Source organism: Aptenodytes patagonicus, chromosome 19, assembly GCF_965638725.1.
Source record: "Aptenodytes patagonicus chromosome 19, bAptPat1.pri.cur, whole genome shotgun sequence".
Classification (NCBI taxonomy): domain Eukaryota; kingdom Metazoa; phylum Chordata; class Aves; order Sphenisciformes; family Spheniscidae; genus Aptenodytes; species Aptenodytes patagonicus.
The window spans coordinates 3,392,365-3,413,422 of NC_134967.1; the positions used below are offsets into that span (position 1 = coordinate 3,392,365).

Sequence of the window (21,058 nt, forward strand, 5' to 3'; positions counted from 1 at the left end):
CTGAATTGTACCTGCAGCCTTCCCTAAGTATCATCATCCCAGGCACATGATTTCCACAAAACATGGAATGAAGACAGTACTTGTCTCAGAGACAAGTAATGGGAGGACACAGTGTAAAGCATACTCAAAAGTGCCAGAATCAATTAAATGCTAAACAACGTATACCTTAAAAACTATCCTAAAAGCTCAGCCATCACAGCAACAAACTACATATGATGCAGCGATACCACAGGATTGTAAGGATAAAAAAATGAAACCAAATGTATGCCATTTCTGATACGGTCTGTATTTCATATCACACCTTTGCAAAATACTAAAAATCCACTATTTCCATGATTCTTTCCTCACTGATGTACTTACTTTGTTTCAAACGTTGAACCCTTGCGATAAGCAGGAATGTCCTGAGCGTAAGGGGACGGACAGCGTTATTTTTTATGTCCTAGTTCTTTGTGTCTGAGAACATTAAATGACTTGGAATTTCGGAAAAACCTATGGCAATCTAGATTTCATGTTCCGTTGTGACTCTACGGGCAGACGGTAATGCTGCATTTCAAAGGGTGAGTACAGTTGCCTCCTTCCCGGTGTTGGGCTTTGGGGCAAAGCAGTTCCTAATTGGGCAGGTCCCAATAGGCAGATAATTTCTTGAAGACTTGATGCCTGAACCCAGAGGTTTGGCACAGCTCTGTGATGGAATTCATTCACCGATTCAGACACAGATGCTTTTAAGGTGTGTTAAAAACGCACACGCAGTGCAGTCAGTCTGAGTGTTGGATTTGGCATTAGAATGGCTCAGTTAGATGCAAGAATGTGTAAAATCATGAGCCAGACAGCTCCCTGCTGACTGCATATCTGAGGAAGCTTATATGCACTGTTTATTCCGTGCATTTGCTGGAATATATTGTGCTTGTTAAATGTGTTCCCAAAATGCTAGTTTCAGGCAGAAACATGCAAATAAATGGTGCCTAGGGCTAAAACCTCCCACTTACAGTCAAATCCCTCCTCTTTTGAGGGATCTACCAGCTCAGATGCTGAAGACCTTTATCTGACCCAATATACTTTTAGGAGAACTGCAGCATGCTGAAGAAGCAACTGTTTATCATGTAGGCTGTTCCTGCCTACTTCTTAGAGATGTAGCTCTTCCTCCCCTTCCCCTTTCTTTTGTATACAAGATCAAAACAAAATTGAAAACTATTCATTGGTTTTATGACTGTATACAACTTCTTCAGGCTCCAAGTTCAAAAGGAAGTGAGAAGAGCTTAATTAAGACATCAAGAATCACTTCTTTAAAAACAGCAGAGCAGCAGATGTACTCACCCAAATGGCACGTTCTTATGACGTCCATATTACAAATTCAAGATCTGTGTAAGCTGTATGTGCTTGCATACTAGACAACTGCATGGCACTTAACACCAGTCATACTCTGTGCATCAACCAGTGTTCAACCTTTGGCACTTGCTCCACCCCGACTGCAACAGCTGTGCAGCTAACCAACACTTTTTCAAGCACTTTGATATCATCAAGCTTAAGACGACAACAGAACGTAACACTGCCATCTCAGTTTCCAATTTCTCCCAGACTCTTCCTGTACTGATCACAGAGCGATGACTAGAGTTGTCGCCTTAAAGTTTCCTCTCTCACAAATGTGTTGAATGCTCCCATTCACCTGATTCAATGTAAAAGATAGGGTTCTTAGCAGGGATTTCTTGCAAACGTGAGCTGAACATGCCTTAGTGAAGATTAAAGTGCCCAGGGCCATAACGTTACTCTGCCTCAGGGCACAGCACGAGGTCTTAAAACTTTTGAATACAGTCTGCTGACGGGCAGGGCAGTGTAGTAGATGGAGCATTAGTCTGATTTCTGTGCACGTTTAAAATGGTCCCATCCCACCCCATCAATGCTGGCCAAGCAATGCCCAGTTACTGCAAATGCAAACGTGGTCACCTTACTTGGAGTGTAACAGAAACGCTTCCATATTGTACTCCTATCTTTCTGGGAAAGCAAATCCGCTCTGGGGAAAAAAGCAAACCGGGGGCCTCTGCCCAGCACCAGGACATTAACTGCTAGGTGTGCACGAAGAGCTATGTGGAATGAGCTATGACGACTGTATGTGTTTTCTCTTCAGACCCTCCTTTATATACTTTTCAGTTAGTACAACCAGGGCAGCAACAGGCACAGCAAAGTCTTCTAGGACAAACTTCACCTAACAAAAAGTTACTCAGAAAGTTTGTTTTTATTCTTAAAGTTAGCAGTTGCAAGACCAATTCGAATCAACTGGCTGTACTTAAAAAACTGATAAAGAGCGTTCCACATGTTAACAGCAACATTAGGTGAAAAAATTATCTATAAAAATACCAGCCACATGCTAAATGAGGTGACATCAAGGCAATAAATAGCTCCATCTGTATGAAAGAGTTTGTAGAACAACCCAGAAGACGTCTCTGAACAAAAAAGTAACTAACTATGGATAAAGCAGTACTGAAAAAAAGTGGGTTGGACTTTTTTTCGTAAAAAAAAAAAAAAAAAAAAACCAAAAAACGTTTTTACATATTTTTCTCAGATCACTTTATAAATCTGCTGCACATTAGAAATCAGACACATGTATTTTTTCCAAGTGAAGAAAGTTGAAGGTTTACATTTTTAATAGCAATGTGACTATTTCTGAATGGCAGCAGTATATATTACATGCAGTGTGAGAGGGTTAAACAGGACAGCCTCAGCTCTTTATAAACTTTTGCCCTCTGGATATGTACTCATTGGCTGCTGTACAAGACTTGAGCTGTATTACACGCCTTAACGATATGGTTCAACTGTCGGTCAGGCTCGGGGCCTGGCAATAGGCCAGACCGCAATCAATGGGACACAAACCTCCCCCTTTCAGATCATCACGAAGGCTCATATTATCTCCTTTTTGTCGTGCTGGTTAAATTTATGGAGCAGAACCCCGAAGCTGCATTCCTTGGCTTGGGCCGGCCCACGCGGGCCTCCCTTTGTTTGGTACTGTAAGCGAGGCGTGCTTTGGAGGATTGCAGGGTTGTTAGTTCAGGCACTGACTGTTTGCTCATGACTGAAATGAAAAGAGTTCAGTGGAAGGGCAAAAGGACAGCACAAGTGTAAAACCCCATCCCAGCAGGCCCTGGGCTCCCATCTACAGGCTCTGGACTAGGACCGAACAGAAAACCTCACCGTTAATGACAAAGGAAAAAATCTGTCTAGTAACAGGTAAACAGCCTAGCAGTACGTTAGCACATACCTTGCCGCAAGGTCCCTTGCTTTCAAGTAAGCCTGTAATTACTACCTAAATATGCACCTCAACTAATCTGGCTTAAAATACTGCTTAGAAGTGGTATTAGTTTTAAAGCAATGCTGTATCTTTTAATTTGAAAATAAAACCTGTCAGTACAAACAGTACTACCCGTCCAGCCGCGTGGTTTAATATTTCTACCATTTTAAACGTGGAGTAACCTCAGAGAACCTGATGCCGTGATATTTATGCTTGGGAGGAAGACGTAGGAAGTAATTCTAGTAAGACACAAAACTACTGGAAATGCAGTATGCAGAGGAGAGAAGACTTTCATCTTGTATATAACATGCATTTCCTACGTCTTTATATTCGGTCTCAGAATGGAAAAAGTCCACCTTTGGGTATGCTCAGATACCCTCTACTCAAAGCTTTAGTACTGTGGTAATTAAAGCCCACTTCTTGATACAGGTCACAAAATTAAGGATGTAAAGAAGCCTTTAAAATGATCTCAAGGCAAAATCATCTGGAGTGAAGGCAAACGGAAAGACAGCTTGAAAGATGGTATTCCAAATAGACGCAAGAAAAACATACATACATGGAAAACCACAAGGACTCTTATTGATTATGCACGTCACATGAGGTACCCGTGTACTCATTCGTCGGTACAGAAACTATCTATGCTTACCTTCGTCAGTATCAGACTAGTAAAACTTATTCCCAGAAAGCTGCCCTAGACCTGCTGTACCAGACTTCACCCCTTTGGCACAAGCAGCAGATATTTCAGGACATGAGCTCATACAGCCACTGCACTGGCGAGCAGTTCATACCATTTGTGCTTTAGAAATAAGTAAATAAACAAATGCTATATTCCTATTGCGTTACACCAGCTTCATCTTTCCTACTATTTTTATGAACTGAAAATATGAGTAAGAGGGCAAAAAGATATTATAAAAACCCACAGAATGTGTATTAAATTTTTTTCAAATCTGGGGATCAAGTCTGACTGGTTTAATGCAGTCTGATGATTTGTCCTGGTACATTCCAACAGACACGTCTGTTTTGAATAAAGCTTTTGTTCGTTTCTGGGGCGCATACTATTTCAACTTATCCCACCTAACTCTAAGCAAGTAGATTTGTGAATGGAAATTGTGAGTACTTTATTGGCCGGTCTTTGATGACTTTTTAGTTTGTTCTGCTGATGCTAACGCATGAATGTAAGTTCTTCTTTTTCAGTCTCTCCAATTCCATTCTAGGAGATACCACTGCAGACTAGTTAAATCTGCAGCGCTCTGTAATTGTTTCAACCCAAGAAAACTATACATAGAATACACCAAAACAGCAGCATCGTTTAGCGGAGTGCTTTCTGAATAAGGAAGGATCTAAAAAACACGTGGATGCCAGAAAACAGGAAGCATACAACACAGTAAAAGGTATTCCTTTTACTTTTTGGCCTTGGTGTCCAAAAGCTTTTGCTGAAATATAATTAGACAAAATATGCAGGCTCTAGAAATGCAAGTATTTCCTAAGGAAATAAAATTTTCTCCTTGTCTAGCTGTTAACTAAAAGGAATGCATCTAAAGACTGTGAAGTGGGCACACAGTGTAAGAATTCCGCTTTGTGTCGCAAATGCAGTCCTCTTAATTGTCACTTCAAGTGTAAATAGTAGAATGAATCTGTGGTAAATCCAGCAAAGGATTTATCAGCTCTTTTCAGAAGGAAGTTCGTAATTACTTAAATTTCTGATGGACTACGCCAGGCCTACGTGACAGCGCCTTGGATTTAACCTAACTGGAAAACATTAGTTACCTATTGCAAAGGTCCGCCTGTCCGAAAAGAAGCAACTTCCCCATGGCTTCAAAAGTGCTGCATTTGAAAGTCAGCAAGTGGTGTACCCATGATGTCCATTTTCAGCCATTTTGTACCGGACTGGCCTAATACAACATAATGCCTTTTTCTCACAAACTTGCACCTTTTCCAAACCAGTTATCAAACACAATGAAATCAAGCTTAATCTGGTTCCTGTTCTGAACCCAGCCATAGCAGCAGTCTTTTGTTTAATGCAAAAGCTACACACGTGTCACTCGATGCAGTACTGTTTAACCAGCGATGGAGACATACATACTTGCCTCTAGTTGTAACTTACCAAGGCGCTAGAAAATATTTCGGTTTTGTGGAGACTATCACAGTAAAAACTCTGTATTCATTCGGTTTTTTTGAAATTATTTGTTGCTAATAATGAATGGACATCTAAAGAAAAACATAATTTCACATTTTATGCTCAGCTAACTACTCAGTATTATTCACTTTCATGTTTTCCATTTTCACTCATCTATCCTCCCCTTGCAACGTTCCCTTCCAGTGCCCCTGTCCCTTTTTGTCCCTTGACCAACAGGCTGAATGCATCCAGGGTACCTTTCTGCCCTCAAATGTCAAGTTAAACACTGATGTTTTAGTGGAAAATCCTTCTTACTTACAAAATAGATGCTGGTATTTAGAATGAGAGTTCAGTCCCTCATAAAGTCTGCCTTTTTAATGTTAACAGACATGCTACCGACGGTGAACCACACAGTCACACAATGTGACCACACAGTTTTCTTAAACCAGGCTTTTGTTCAGTTTTAACAGTAGGAATACAGTCTGTCACGGCAAAGCAAAAAGGCTTTAAACAAAAGAAGTTACACAAGTTTTAACTAAAGGTTTAGCACTCCCTATTGGAATTTAAACCATCTAGAACGTCTTTGCTAACATGTAGGGTACATAAAAACCCAGAAGTAAAATGCAAAGGGGAGCTCTAATGAACAGCCTTTAATGAGCAGCAACTTTAACCCCTGGGCTTGAAAAAAGGTCTTTTTAAAAATAGGTAAGGTGTTTGTTTTCAAGTTTTCCTATCTCAGACCCTGCTACTCAAAGTCTAGCTCAAAAGCTCCAGAGGCTAATCAGATGTAATATCTGTAAAATATAAGAGCTGTATGATTAAACGTAGCCTAATGCAAGCCAGTAATTGCTTATTTTTTCTAAAACCGCCTATTACTTAAAAACATTTGTATGCAGCAGATGTGACGGTAACCACATCTATACAGTATTAATGAAGTATTACGTTGCTGCTGTAGGTCCAAACACTGTGGTTTTTTTCTTCCACTCCTTCCAAATAGTTAAATTGAGTCAAGTTCAAAAAAGGGGACAAAGACAACCAACTGTAAAGACAACTGATTACACAACTATTCTAAATACAAATGGTATCTAGTAATGCAGATACCTAGCAATAACCTCCTGGAAACATTATTCAGACGTAAAGCAAGGTATTTGCAGTAATGCATAAAAAGGCGTTACAGTTTGGTTTTACAGCGGGGACCAACTTACGTCCATTCAACCCTCTAAAAAGGAAAGGAAGAGGGATATGTTAGCGCAGAGTTTGGATTCTCCAAATCATCCGGACCTCTGTTGGGTGCTAAGCAGCTAACAGTGCTTTCCTACAATGAACAATGTAGGGACACAGGAAATTGTGACATTTTTATACGTGTGGCTCTAGAATTATAGACTCTGCAATAAAACATGATTAAGCAAGCTGAATGTTTTAAAGGTTCATCTTTCTTTTACTATATCCTGAGGATTAAAAAAAATAATGAAAACTACATGCATCAGAGTGATTTTCTTCAACCACGCATAGCAAATTCTGCTTTATTGTGAAGAACAGAGGCTGTGCTCCCAAGTAATTACCTTCCAGCTCTTTGTCCTAGAGGGGGAAGGCAAAGGGAAAAAACTGAGACGCCCAGCCTGTCAGTCCTGGAGGAGGGTGCGAAATAAAAGCTGTGTTCCCCCCCTGCCCCTTATTTCTTTCTCACACACAGAAGTTCTTGGGCTTAACTCTACTATCCTTTATTTCTAACGTCAGATCCCTTTGAAAATTATATTTTTATTTCTTGAAATAGTAAGTTTTATTAACTAAAGATTGTCTTCTTTAGGATTAGTCACTGTATGAGTACGTAGAGATTCAGAAATGCAGTGAAATGTGGGACGGCAGTGCACTCCATCCTCAATTCTCATTATTTTAGGCACTCCAGAAGAGTAACCACATGCCTCAACTGCTTGAATTCCTTCCATAGACCTTTAAGGGGAAGTAGACCGGTGGAGTGAACATGCAAAGCAATCTTGACAGGAGTCCACTCACAGTCAAATATGATCATTGCTTGAGACTTTTCTGACAAAAAACCCTATTAGTTTCTTGACGTACAGCATGTGAGACTTATTCCTGTGTAGTCTAGGGAAGACTGCACTTCTTTCTAATCCGAGTCATTCCTTTGGAAAATAATTCTGAGTAAGGGCGAGAAAAAAATAAATCATTCTTACAGAAAGCTGTAGAAAAGAAAACCATAGTCTTTCTACTAGCCAGAAACATCTCATGGCAGTAAGAAGCAATCTTCGAATAGACAAAAGCAATAGAGAACTGTTTTCTGTTCATTCTTAAGGGTAGCTTCATTTATTTAGAAATAATTTTAGGTCTTAGATGGTGAATAGTATCTCTTTCTAGTTAAGAAACTAAAATAGCCGAGGTGCATTTTCAGAAAAAAATTTAAGGTTTCGAGATGAAATTATCCATACTGAAGAGGTACAGGGCTGCGGTTTGAAGAACTCCTTCCCCAACATGAAAATCAACATTCACTTACGCAACAAGCAAGAGTAGACATTTGAAGAACAGAACAGGATCTCCAACAGAACTACACAAAGTTACCAGTGGTAAATTAAAACCTAACAGTAGAATACTGAGCACGTGAGAGTGGTAACAGAAAATGATTTAAAGCAGGGAGAAGCGTCTACCGAGGTGCTGCAAAATGCGTGGGCACGAAACCAGGCTTGCTTAACTTCAAGGATCCAGTAAAAGCAGCATGTAAAATTATATTTGGAGAGGACAAACTAAGAGGCGTTTAAAACTCCAGTGAGGACAGCGAAGTACTAAAGAACCTGAAGAGGTCAGAAATATGGCAGGAAATGAAATGGGTTTCAACCTACAAAACTGCAACCTGGTTCATCTGGGGAAAAATAATCCAGAACACAAATACTAAATGACAAGGAGATATTTGCAAAGCAGTAAAATAAAACAAAACATAAAAAACCCCCAAAACCCTCTTATAGGAAAATAGCAAGCAGAAAACTGGATATCAATTTGCAATGTGATATGGCAGTAAAACCAGCCAACACAATTTTGGATGACTTGCAGAGCACAGCTTGTCACAGAACAGGGATATGACGGTCCCTTTTCACATAATACTGATGGGAACTTACTGACTGGGGCAATTTCAAAGTAACTCAACAGCAGCAATGGAAGAATTTGGATAGACTAATGACAGAAGAATGTAAACCCGTAAGATCAAGTTCAGCCGTGACTGAAGACGGGAGGTAGGGCTAACACTGAGGAAAAGCCAATGTCTACAGCCATTTAACGGGGTGCCACAGGAGTAAAATGGGCAAACTTGCTCAAAAGAAAACAGATCATTTGAGAAAACAGATCATTATAAAGACCTCTTATCCCACTGGGAAAAAAGAGGAAAGAGGCTATGAAGGAAATCACACCGCCCAAGTCATTGAAAGATTAGACCGATAAATCAGCTAAACTGTCCTGTGTGCAACATTTCCAGATTTACACAACACAGCGAACACTAGCCGATAAATATATTTTCTCTCTGGCTTCTAGGAAAATCTTAGGAAGGGCTTACCAGAAGAATAACATCTCGTTCACCAGAGTCGCGGCCCATACATGACTGACATTACTGTAAAGACTCTTGAAGTCAGATCTAGATCAAGTCCAAGGTCAGGAGGGAATTTGGGACACATACAGAGGTGTTAAGGTTCAAGCAATATTTATCTTTAAAACTTGAGAACCTTGAGAATATACTCTTTGGTGTTCCATACAATTAGGTACATATTTTCTACTTCTTCTTCTCAGCGTCACTGATACTCATGATCTCAAGTCTACTGCTTTTGTTTGATCTTACAATCAAAATCATAGCTAACAGATGGATGCACAAAGGGAAAAAAAAAATTAAATCACTTGATGTTGACATTGTCTCAAACTTTGCAACCTCACTGCACATTCCCGAGTGATGGCATGAGTGTGGTGAACAAAAGAACAACTAGCGCAGGCTGCTTCTTTCCAGGGGAAGTCCATTTAAAAGAATCAAATATTTACCTAAGAATTTTCCGTGACCGTTAATGGCTTGCCAATCTCAAACTATTCTTAACTAATACAGTCTACTTCCCTGACAGAATTCATTAGAATTGGGTGGGTCATGAAGTTATCTCCTTACTTCTGAGTTTCACATTGTGACTATCAGAAAAGAACACTGTTCTTGAACTGTTGTTGCAAGAGTTTATCTGAAACTTGCACTGACCTGCCAGAACCCTGAGAGAAAGCCATAATGGCAGTTTCCTGCACTTCTTGTTAAGTTAGACACAGATCTAAATATAAATGTTCTTTACTTGTGCTGCACTAGGACTTAAAACACGTTTCTAGGAGAGAGCTTTCCAAGCATATCTAGAGACATAACAGCTTTCCTGTTTTGAACTGGTCTTTAAGACTTTTGGCAGTATATGACAAATATGGAAATAATCAGAACTCTTGTATGTGACACTAGAGTACTTGGAACACATAAAACCCACTCAAAAAAAGGTATCAAGTCACAGGCATTAACTGGTTATAAATTAGATGTATGCTGCATTGTCAACAGCTATTTTATGCTCTCCTCTGCATTAAAATTCAGAAGTATAAAGGCAGCTTTACTCATACATAACAAGCATAATAAATTATATGATTACATAATAAGTTATAAGATTAGCCTTGAAAAAGTCCAGCCTAAAGTCAGATTTAAAAAAATATTTTCTTGTACTTTAAACACATCACCTTTTAAACTACCACCATAAGCTATAAAGCCATCGTCTGCATCTCAGCCATATTTGGCTCCATGTTCCAAACACAGGGTTTGTGCTAGCTGCATAGGTCCCAGTACAAATCAATACATTTTGAAGCCAAAAGAGGCTTATGTCCATACAGCACGATCACAGTAACACAAGCTACAGGGTCTTCCTCAGTGTCTGTTCAATTCAGTAACTTTGTTGGAACTAGAACATGCCTTTTAGGAAAACTTACAACCTCCATTAAAATTCTTCATCTCACTCAAAACTGATCCAATGGTTAAAGTCAAGCAGCTTAAATTCAGGGCTTTTTAAAAATTCAACCATGTAGTTAGAGAATTGCAAGGGGCCTATAATCTATGGTTATGTATCATGCTATTTAAATGCAACTGTAATTAACTGGTTGACTCAACTTTGCACCAATACTGGAAACTTGCACATAGGCTGCCAGTCTCAAGACAAGGTCAAGATGGCTCTTACCATGCTTATTAACTCACATTCTTCAATTGTTCAAAACTACACTTGAGATCAGTTACTGCCATAAACTTATATTCATCAGGGTTAGCTGTTTTTGTGTACTTAGCTTGGAAGAGTCTACATGGCCCAGCATGCTTAAACAGAACATTCAACTGGAGCCAGCAACTTGGGTTTGGAACACTGTTCTATTCTGATTCCAAACCACACATATTTGAACAGTTAACAAATGCGGCAGGGGGATATTGGTACACAGCAGTCTAAAAAATGTACAAATCCTTTGTTGTGGGTTTTTTTTTTTTTTCATACGCCCAAAAGAACAATTTGGTTGCTTCATTATATAAGCACATAACAAAAAAAAAAAAAAAACCCTAACCAAACAAAGCACGAGTGCAAGGTTGCTTATACGTGGTGGTGAGTTTTTTTGGTTTTTTTCCCCTCCTGCGTTATCTACATATTCTCAAGTACATTTGTTTATCTAAAATAAGTTTTGATCAGATTTTGTAGAGTGGAGAAATGTAGTAAGTGAAAAAGGTTTTTCTTTTTGTTTGGGGTGTTTGTTTTTTTCCTTGTAGAAGATTGCTGGGTCAGAAACTTTTTGCAGAGTGTGTGTAAACACTACAATAATTTCACAGTGCTCGTCTATGACAATAGTATTTCAGAATCTAGTGGAAACAAAACTGTGGTTCAGCTCATCTGTCTTAACCTCGTCTCTTAATTGACAGTTAACAAGTTAAAGGGAAATATGTCACATAGGCAAACACAAGCTAGAGATAAGGCTGGTTGGAGGCCCTCCCCTTCCCAGTTGCTATCTAGTTTGTCAACCGTTGATAACATCATCGCTACTGTGCATAGGCTGTATCTCATAGCAGTATGTCAAAACATGAATTTTAAGTATATGTGTATCTTGAAACAAACTATAATAAAAACACAGCTCAACTGGTAAGACAGCTAACAGTATAGTCAGGTGCGTTTCTCCCCACCTTTACATGAATAAATCAGCCTGTACAGTCACAAAATTAAGACACGTACAAGCAAAACAGATGTGTTTTCTCAGGGATGCACTTAGACTTCTCATGTAATTTTATGTATGCATATGTACTTATCAAATTGTAATCCTTGACCTCTTGGTTTTACAAATCAGGCTAAGTACCAAATACATAAGACATACATGTAAACACTTCCATTTTCATAACAAAGTACACCTAAGTTCACTCTTCAAAGTCTCCTGCACCACACTCACACTTCATCAAGCTTATTGTTCTTTGCCGAAGCACTGATGATAGACACTTCAGGACTCCAAGCGTGGCATAATAAGACAGGAAATGGAAAAACCAAATGGGAAGACAAAACAACCAGAAAACCCAACATTTTGCCAACATTTTTCTCTAAGCTTTCTGCCAAAAAATTTACTTAGGATTTTCTTTCACTTCTTCAGCACGCAGGATCTCACGTACGTGCAACAGGACTTCTTGGCATAGTACTATGGTATAAAGTAAACCCTTGGCCACAAAGAGTAAAAAGAATCTTCTCTCAGAGCAGCTTTTTTAGAACTTAGCCCTTTCCCTCTTCCACATTCACAGTCAGTGCTAATGAACATTCAGGTACTTTAAACATCATCACCATTATTTTGTTGAGACCACATTACGCTAGTAACTGAACACAGGAAGCACACCAAAGCATCCGTCCTGATGTGCTGACACTTAACATCCACGTATGCATGGGTAAACAGATAAGCATGTGGACGTAAGGGCATATATCCACACTTTTTATAAGTGAGAACTATTGTACAAAATGAAAATTAGAAGATAATGACACTATATTGATGCCAGAACTCTTCAACCCTTGGAAGAATTGTTTTTCTGCACAGCTAAATGGAAGCTGGGGGTAGAGCAGGGAGAAGAACTCTTCCATTTCAACTCTGCATAAGGATTCCATGGTGGAAGTTTAATCTCGTTCTATATAGCCTTTTAAAAATTTTGCTTTAATCTAATGCCGTAGCTTAATAATTCCTATTTTACGTTGCAGCTTTTCCATGCAAATTTCACTCTTGTTATAGTATCAACAAATGCCATCTATTAAAGAAAAAGCAAATTGAATTAAATGGGCTACATCACTAATAATAGCTCATAGTAAATTTGATTAATTTATTGTTTCTTTGGGTAAGGAAAGATAATCGGATCAGAAATTGCAGCAGGTATTAATATGCATTTTTACACTATTACTGATTGGAAATATAAACTGCTTACTGACCTGGGGCCACTTAGAGTTGCAGTGTCCCTCACTGCCTGTGCAGTTTCCGATGCGAAATCCAGAGCTCCAGCCACAGGTTTGGTTACTGTGCCAACCAGCCCTTTCCCAAGGCCTGATATGAAACCACTGACACCTCCTTCAGTTTTCACACCTTCGACTGTTGAAGTTATTACACTTGTCAATCCTCCAATGATACCTAGCAAAGACAAGAACAGCAAAGTAGGCCAGAAGTACTGCCTCTAAAAATTACAGAGCCTTGTCACAGCTGATGCTCTCTGCCTGATTTACTGTCAAGCTTGATAGAAAAGTGCATTTAATGTAATACAAGAACTGTTTCATGACTGATTACATTAGCTAATAACTTTATACTTTGTATATGTAGTATACACACGCATACACAGACAATAATATCCCACAGAAAGAGTTAATTCAGTATGTATACTTGACTGTATAACTATACATAAAGATGTATATTTTTAAATATTTCTATACTGTTTTATTTCCCAGCTGTATTTACACAAACGGTCCTCATCTATTCCTGAGGTGAAGCAGTTACTTACAATGTGACAAAATTCTATTACCACAAAAGCTTATACAATTTGAGACAGAAAATAGAAAGTGCATTTCTCCACCTTAAAAAGTCAATTATTTTAAACTGGCATTGTGTGATTTTAACTGTGATGCTGCCGACAGACATTTCTGTGCACATTCCCGTTGCTGAGAATTTGAATGCTCTGAAGAAATCGAGAACCTACTGAGGCTTCAAAAGACTTGGAACGGTTCATATTATTGAGAACACGCTTTACAGATTTCACATCTCCACGATTAGAATATCCCAATTTTTAGTGAACTGGCTTAAGCACTCATTTAAAATGCTTACCACCATTTGGCTCTTCAGCTTTCAGCAGCCCGGTACTCTTTTAAGGTCTGTAATTGAAGTACAGACCAGGCAGCATCTTAACTTCTGAACTCAAGAAGCACAAAGTATTTAAATCACTTCTCTTGAGTACCTATAGCTTATGGTTAATTCCTACATTTCAACAGATAGGATTTAACAGTTATTTGCTTTTTTGAAAAAAACTGAATAGGAAGCATTTAAAAACTCCACAGAATTAAACTAAAACAGTCCTGCTAATTACTGGATAATACAAACACAATGCAGTGCTTTTATAATTGACTTTTCAGCAAAGATGGACATATTTCAGATTTCCGGCATTTCTACCAATATAATTTCTATCAGACTTTACAGCACACCGGTGTGAGAGAAACCTCTCTCATGAGCCATTTGAATACCTGCAGTGTCTCTTTATGACAAAAGTCCAGCATGAAGACTTTTGCTCAGCTTAGAAAAGATTGCCGGTTTAGTGAAAGCCAGATTATCGTTACACAGGCTGCAACAGTTGCATTAAAAGACTGACATTTAAACAAACTGAGTCAAGACGATGTAAAATACAAGTGTCTGATTTAAACTTGGCTTGTACTGATTTAACTTTCTTCAACAGATAAATCATGAACTAAATTGATGTGAGATTCTGGCCAAATTAAGACTAGTCTGTTGCCTTTTACACAAATGCATTTCTCTAGTTCTTAGTAGACTTAAAAAAACAAAAACAAAACCACAAAATATCCCAACTGGTGAAACGTTACTTTAAACTGATGTACTGATTCTGAGGAAACTCAGCTTCTGGAACTGAAAGCAAACATAAGCAAGCTACAATCCAACCATACTAATTTTTATTTTAAAGCCTGGCCCTCAGAAAGACTGTTTGCATGGGTATTTTATGTCTCTATGAAGAAACTGAAGTTTTGGATGAACTTTCTTTTAAATTTTGTTTTAATTTGCAAAAAACCTTTTACTTACAGTTACATATGAAAAGACCTTATTCTTAAATGTAGTTTCTGTCAACTTAAAAAACAAACAACCCCCCCACCCCGACCTGCAAGCTTGTTCAATTCAAATTTGAATTGAACGCTTGTTCAAATTCAAATGTAAAGCCTATGATAGCTCCACCTCCCTGGCTTCAAATAATCACCCAAGAGTAATGCAAACTGTTCTTTTCAATCTGATCATTACTTTTAAGAGAGAAATGAGTTAAAATTATAGCTAAGGGTTACCATGTGCAAGTCCATGGATTCCAGCTACAAGATGTTCTCCGCTAGTTGCAGCATGGTATCGAATGTACTCTCGTTCGGTTTGATGTCTGTTATCCATTGTCTTTCCCAAACCATCTGACAAGGTCCCAGCGAACTGTAAGAGAACAACCTTTTCTGTTATTAAAAGAACAAAAGGTGTTTATCTTACATAGATTTACTGAAGAAGATTCCTAGATTCTAGTTGTGAAATACAGATTTATACAACTCATTTTGTTCCATGTACGCAGTCACTCCAGCTTTTTTGCCATGAAGAAAGCTCTGAAGTACATTAACCTGTGCTTTCCATTGCTGCAACTTAAATCCTGAGGTGACAGTCAAAAACCAAGCAGGTGCCCAACTGCAGTGGCCAAGCCAAAATAAATGAAGCCTGTGAAAGATGTACCAAAAGAAGTGCCAGTGACCCAACGGTAACCTTTCAAAAACTCACAAGAATGTTATTTAGATACAAAGCTTTTCTTCTGCAAAGATATGTGAAAAGCTTCAAGGCAAATATGCCCGTCATGAAACTAAAACATTTGAGAGAGTTAATTAAATTCTTTTTAGTAACACAACGCAGAAATAGCTCTACTGTGGAAAGAGTTGGTGGGCGAGCCACGCCATGTTCACTGCAGCACATGGGGTGATCCGCTGAAAGACGGCTGTGTTGGTAAGTGTCCACAGGTACTACACACTGTAGAACAGAAGTCTAAGGGGAACCCTGAACGTGTGTGTGGAGCATTTTTACTCCTTACACTTACCTTTAACAGTATGGGGGAAGACTTGACACATATTTACAGATAAAAGAGGACATCTAAGTCCAAACGGGATTTGTTCTGAGAACTCTGACCTCTACTGAGTACCGGTCAATGAAAAAGCACCAAATAAAAATGATCTATTGTGATCCGTTGACCTTTCGTTTGACGTAATCAGATACAAAACAGAAGCTTGGAGGAGGGAGGGAGGCAAGAAAAGGAGACAAAAAACCCGAAACCTTACCTCATATTCAGGATATTATTATAGAAAAGGACCCCTAGCAAGCATTTTCCTGGAATAACCTCCAAAAACTAGCTATTTTTTGGTTACGCATAGTTGTTCATCTTCTGTACCTCCCTCAACTGGCATCAGCATTCTTACAATCTTCTTTCAATAAATGAACTTCCCCCCCCAAAGGAAAGGTAATTTAATGCTTTGTTGTGTCTTAGACTAGGGCTGGGGAATGTACCAGTTGCCACAGGAATGTCAAAAGATACTCGATGGCTGCAGCAATGGTGAAATCATTGCTGTCCTTGCATGATCATAGCTCCTCTACGACAGGTACTTCATTGTTTAAGAACCGTATATGGACACTGCCCTTTCCATTGCTCAGCTTAGCTTTGTTGCATGTACTATCTCCTTTGCATCCCTATTAGTTATGTTAAAAAAACCCTATGTGATTAAGGTGTGCACCAGAAGACAACTAAAACCTCTGTGAAATGCTGATTCTAATACACTAAAGATTAAAAAAAGAAACAGACAAACAGTTAATTTATGCGCTTGATGCAATGACAAAGTTCCCTTCCTTTTTCTGTCATTTTTTCCACGGCTGCATTTCTTTTTTACTAATGACATGATTCCCTAGTTTTAGATACTTCTTTCCAGCTCAAAGACAAACTGGTCCAGTGGCTCCAATTATCTACACAAGTAGACTTTAACAACATGAATGAAAATTAAATCCCATGACCCTTCTTGTGACTTGATCATACGGACACTAAACAGAACATAGTGATCAGTGACTGAATTACTCCTGACCTCTTTGTGAACTTAATGTAGATTTTTTTTTTTTTTTAAATTAGCCTAGAAATACAAACCAACCTGAAGCTATCTATTAGCTGTGTTTAAGGTTGGGGGTTTTTTCTGGACAAATACTTTGCTTTAAGAGGATTAGAGTAGTTGCTATAAAAATTAAAAGGCTCAATAGGCCTTCAAAATTCAAACCTCATTAAGGAATCTGTCAAGGCCTGAAAATGATTTTTCACGAACACATTTTGAAAGTTAACTTAGTGCATGATTGGACAACCAGCCAGCAGGAATAAACCAACTTACTAATATTGATCGAAATTCGTAAGCTCTCCTTACAGCTTTGGCTTTTTTCCCCTCCCCCCTCTGTCTAAATTGGCCAGCTCCACCATACCAGCTTTCCCAGTAAATACAATCCAGTCTTTCCTCAGATTTTCCTTCCTCTCTGAAGCAGAATCTGACACCTAACAGTCAATTCTGGTTTAGTGTATAGAAAGAATTTTAATGTAATAGTAAATTATTCTCTTTGTAAGGAGGAAAAAAGAAAAACAATCACATGCACACAATTTAAAAGTCATAGTCTCCATTAACTGTAAAACCAAAGTTAAACGGGGACATTTTGGTCACGTTATTTAGAAAGTAACACTGAATTACAGCTGTAAATAGAACAATTTAAAGATTCTAATGTACCAAATGTGCCATAAAATGTTTCCATTTTGCCCTGACTCAGGTGACAAAATCTAAACTCAACACATGTTAATTACAGAACATGAACTTCATGTTGAATTACTTCTTGACACGCCTCCTCCCCCCTCCCCAGGTACTGTTTGTTTTCTGGCCTCACTGAATAAAGACTGAGGCCAAACTTTTGTAGTCGTCTGTACCACTTGTACCGAAAACAACGGGTTACCTCAGTGAACACACGTGAATAGGTCCCTTCTGAACAATTTCCAGCTGGGGACCATTGCAGCACTTTTCCTGCTCTGAGGTACAGAATGTAATGTGATCGAGTTTGCCAACCAGGGGCAAAATGCCAGCGAAGACAGAACAACTGAGACATTTCACAGGCGTTAGCGAGTCACATATTAAGGTCTGCTAGGCAAGTGAGCCACTCACCGTTTTCTGCTCTGAAGTTTAGACTCTTATTTGCAATAAAGATTCAGACTGTAGTGTCAGCATTATCCTGATTCATGATCTGAACAAGACCTAAGTAATCTCTCATGTTATCCAATATATGTAATACCACGTCCGTGGAATAACTGCTAGGTATCAGAAAATTTTAACTGCCCTTTTCTGTGCACCTCAGAAATACTTTCACTGAAATGGTTTCTGAAGCTTATTTCAGCAAACAGGATTGTACCTACCTATATAAGAAGGAAAAATAAAGATTTCTAACATTTAAAAAAAAAAAAAAAACAACACCAACCAACCAAACACAAACCTGCACAACACCTTATGCCCAGTCTGTGTAGACTATAATCACTGTATTAAGAAAAAGTTACTCAGCAGTGGCAAGTTATTGCAGGATCAGAAACTTGAGTAAGCGTTGCAAATTTAAGCGGTTTAAGTCCAGCTTAAACTCTGAAGGGGGATTTGAACAAGCTAAAGCACGAAAGCAGACTTGCCTTTTTCCCCCCAGATGTCTTGCTTTTCGATGCCTCCTTTGAGAAGTGCAATATTAGATACTGAGATCCAGATATTAAGACTTGTGGAAGAGCAGTGATGGTGGCTTATTGAGCTGTTAACCCGGTCATGCAGAAAATAGTCTCCAGATAAACAAAGGTGACAACAAAAGTGCATCCACCCTTGTCTTCCTTAGCTTTTGTTAATAAGGTGTGACCTGATAACTTCAAAGCCTACTTAAGTCCATGTAAATGCCAACATAACTAAACACAAAAGTCTGTGGAACAAACATGAAACTAATCAAGGGACTTCTAAAAACCAGTCTCCCTCCTTCTCTATCCTAATTTTCATAATGAGTTCTTTGTCTGCTTGCCGATGAAAAAAAGAAATTAATAACTTGGTCTTTTATCTCTGCATTCTTCCCCATTTCAGATATCCTTTTCCTTGAAACAGAATTGCCACACAATACATCAGTATCAGCTAAGATAAGTTACCTGCTTCCTAACCAAAAGGCACCAAAGTGTTACTGAATGAACCAGCCCACACATTAGGTACATGTAAGAAGCCGGGTATTTTACTTGTCAACCTGGCATCTCCAAACAAAGCGAAGTATGGGTCTTCCACACTGCTAATTAGAAGTTCTGTCATTTCAGGTACTAAAAATATTTCAACTTATCATTAATATGGACGGTTTAATCCTTTGCCTTATCCATTCTGCCTGGACAGAAAAAGGAGAACCTCTCCAAAAAGCTCCAGTCATCTGGACATTTGTCCACCTTCATTCACCGATACCCTCTTTCTCCTCTGACTGTTTTTGTCCCTGAAGCAGATGGTACTTCCTGCACTTCCCCTCTACGGAGGGACATTGACCTTTTCTTCCAGGGCTCCGTTCCAGAGGCACTTGATCCCTGGTTTTCACCCCACACTGGTTCATATATGATGTGAAGCTACCAACTGGTAATACACAGCAAGCAGAAAATATGACCCACTACACTTCATTAACTTAAGCCTATGTGGTCTAACATAAACTGATCCTCCTGAGGAGGGTGAAATACGACGACTTTCACATTTCCCTCCGATTGCCAGGACATTATACTACTGTGAACACCATCTTTGGAACAACATGTAAACCACTCTCAGCACGTCACGATTATTGAAAATGTTACTACAATTCCATAAGCCCGGGGCACGCTGGCCTTAGCCTCCTCCTTGGTAGATTGAAGTAAATGGAGGATTCATCATTTCTCCTTTTATGTTTACGTAGTGTCACCAATCAATATTAACTATCTACCATGATCTGCAAAAGCAGCTGAAATAGTATCTGTACAAGAAACTGATCTACTCACATTTTGGGTTTTTTTTGGGGGGTGTGTTTGGTTTTCTTTTTAAAGGCCCAATAATTAAGGAAGTTTTGCCACAAGAACTTTTACCACCAATAGAAGAAAAACAAAAACACCCATATACAGTGTTTGTGAATCAAAGCTGGTGCCAAAAAATAAGGCTTATGGGGCACAAGAAGAATTCAAAGCAAATGAAAACTAATTCTAGACTTTGTACTGCATGTTCCCTCTAAGCTAGATGCATGAAGCACACAGCATGGAAATAAGTTTTAAGTAATCTTTTAAAGTCTTTTTAAACTCTTGGCACTGCCTGGTTCTCTAAGGACATCCCAAAAGGATAAATACACAATTATGACTTAGGTCCAAACATTCCATTGTAATTCTAGCATCAGAGAATGGTACATTTACAAATATTATTGACTGAGCAAAGCAGAACATTCCAAGATGGAATTTTAAGGGAGAAAGTGATGAAATGAAATATAGGTCAGTTGTAACTTCTGTGCAAACCTCACAACGAACTGCATTTAAATTAGAAATCACAGGGTTTACTCAGTTCTCATCTTTGCTTTGCAGAACGCCTTTAAAAAGGAGTTCTTTGCTGAACTCCATTCAACTCTTGCCCCAAACCACCACCTTTCAAAAAAAACCTTGAACACCACACATGGATGATGTTCACACTTTTATCTCCAATAATAAAAGCTGGTTCTCAAAGACCAAAGTACAAATTTAAGTATGTTACTTCAGCAAGGTAGAAAAGAGTGTTTAAAATTTATTTAAGTCAGAAAGTCTAATATAAACTGTGAGTTATGTCATCTTCAGTTCTCACACACACTCTTACATTTTCCAAAACAGGAAAATCCCCAGTCACGATGATTAAAAGTTATTCCACAGTTTCAACAGTAACTCCCCTAAATATAATTAACTGTCCACGTGAGACAGAAGAACTGCTTATCACAGGAAGCAAAGGCTGCACAGGTAAAGAACGAACAGTCATTGTCAGAGTTCTGAATGTGAGTTCGGTTAAATACATTCTTCCTTACGGCCCTGAGCAGGAACACTGGTTTTGGAACTTAATTTTCCTCCCCTCCGCTACCTCGACATTTACTGCCTTTCTGATGTACTACCAACAGAAGCAACAGGCAGCACAGCACAGACGGCTTGAAAGGAATAAACATCTCAAATCAGCACATACGGTGAACCTAACAGTAAAACCCTAATAAATATATATATATACAGTAAATATTAGCTGGAAAATACTGACACCCCCCACCCCGAAATACATATTCTTACATAGTACAAAATGTTTTGCACA

At 38.7% G+C, this 21,058-nt stretch overlaps 1 protein-coding gene across 5 annotated transcripts in view; it reads right to left on the reverse strand.

The window, feature by feature from the left end:
• VPS13D (vacuolar protein sorting 13 homolog D) overlaps positions 1 to 21,058 on the reverse strand; it is a 110,812-nt gene that overhangs the window by 12,117 nt on the left and 77,637 nt on the right. For all 5 annotated transcript variants that reach the window (XM_076356196.1, XM_076356199.1, XM_076356195.1 and 2 more), the window contains 2 exons: positions 14,990 to 15,122; positions 12,875 to 13,070 (listed from right to left, as the gene is read on the reverse strand). In XM_076356196.1, the coding sequence (XP_076212311.1) occupies positions 12,875 to 13,070; positions 14,990 to 15,122 (329 nt within the window). The remainder of the gene's footprint in view (positions 1 to 12,874; positions 13,071 to 14,989; positions 15,123 to 21,058) is intronic.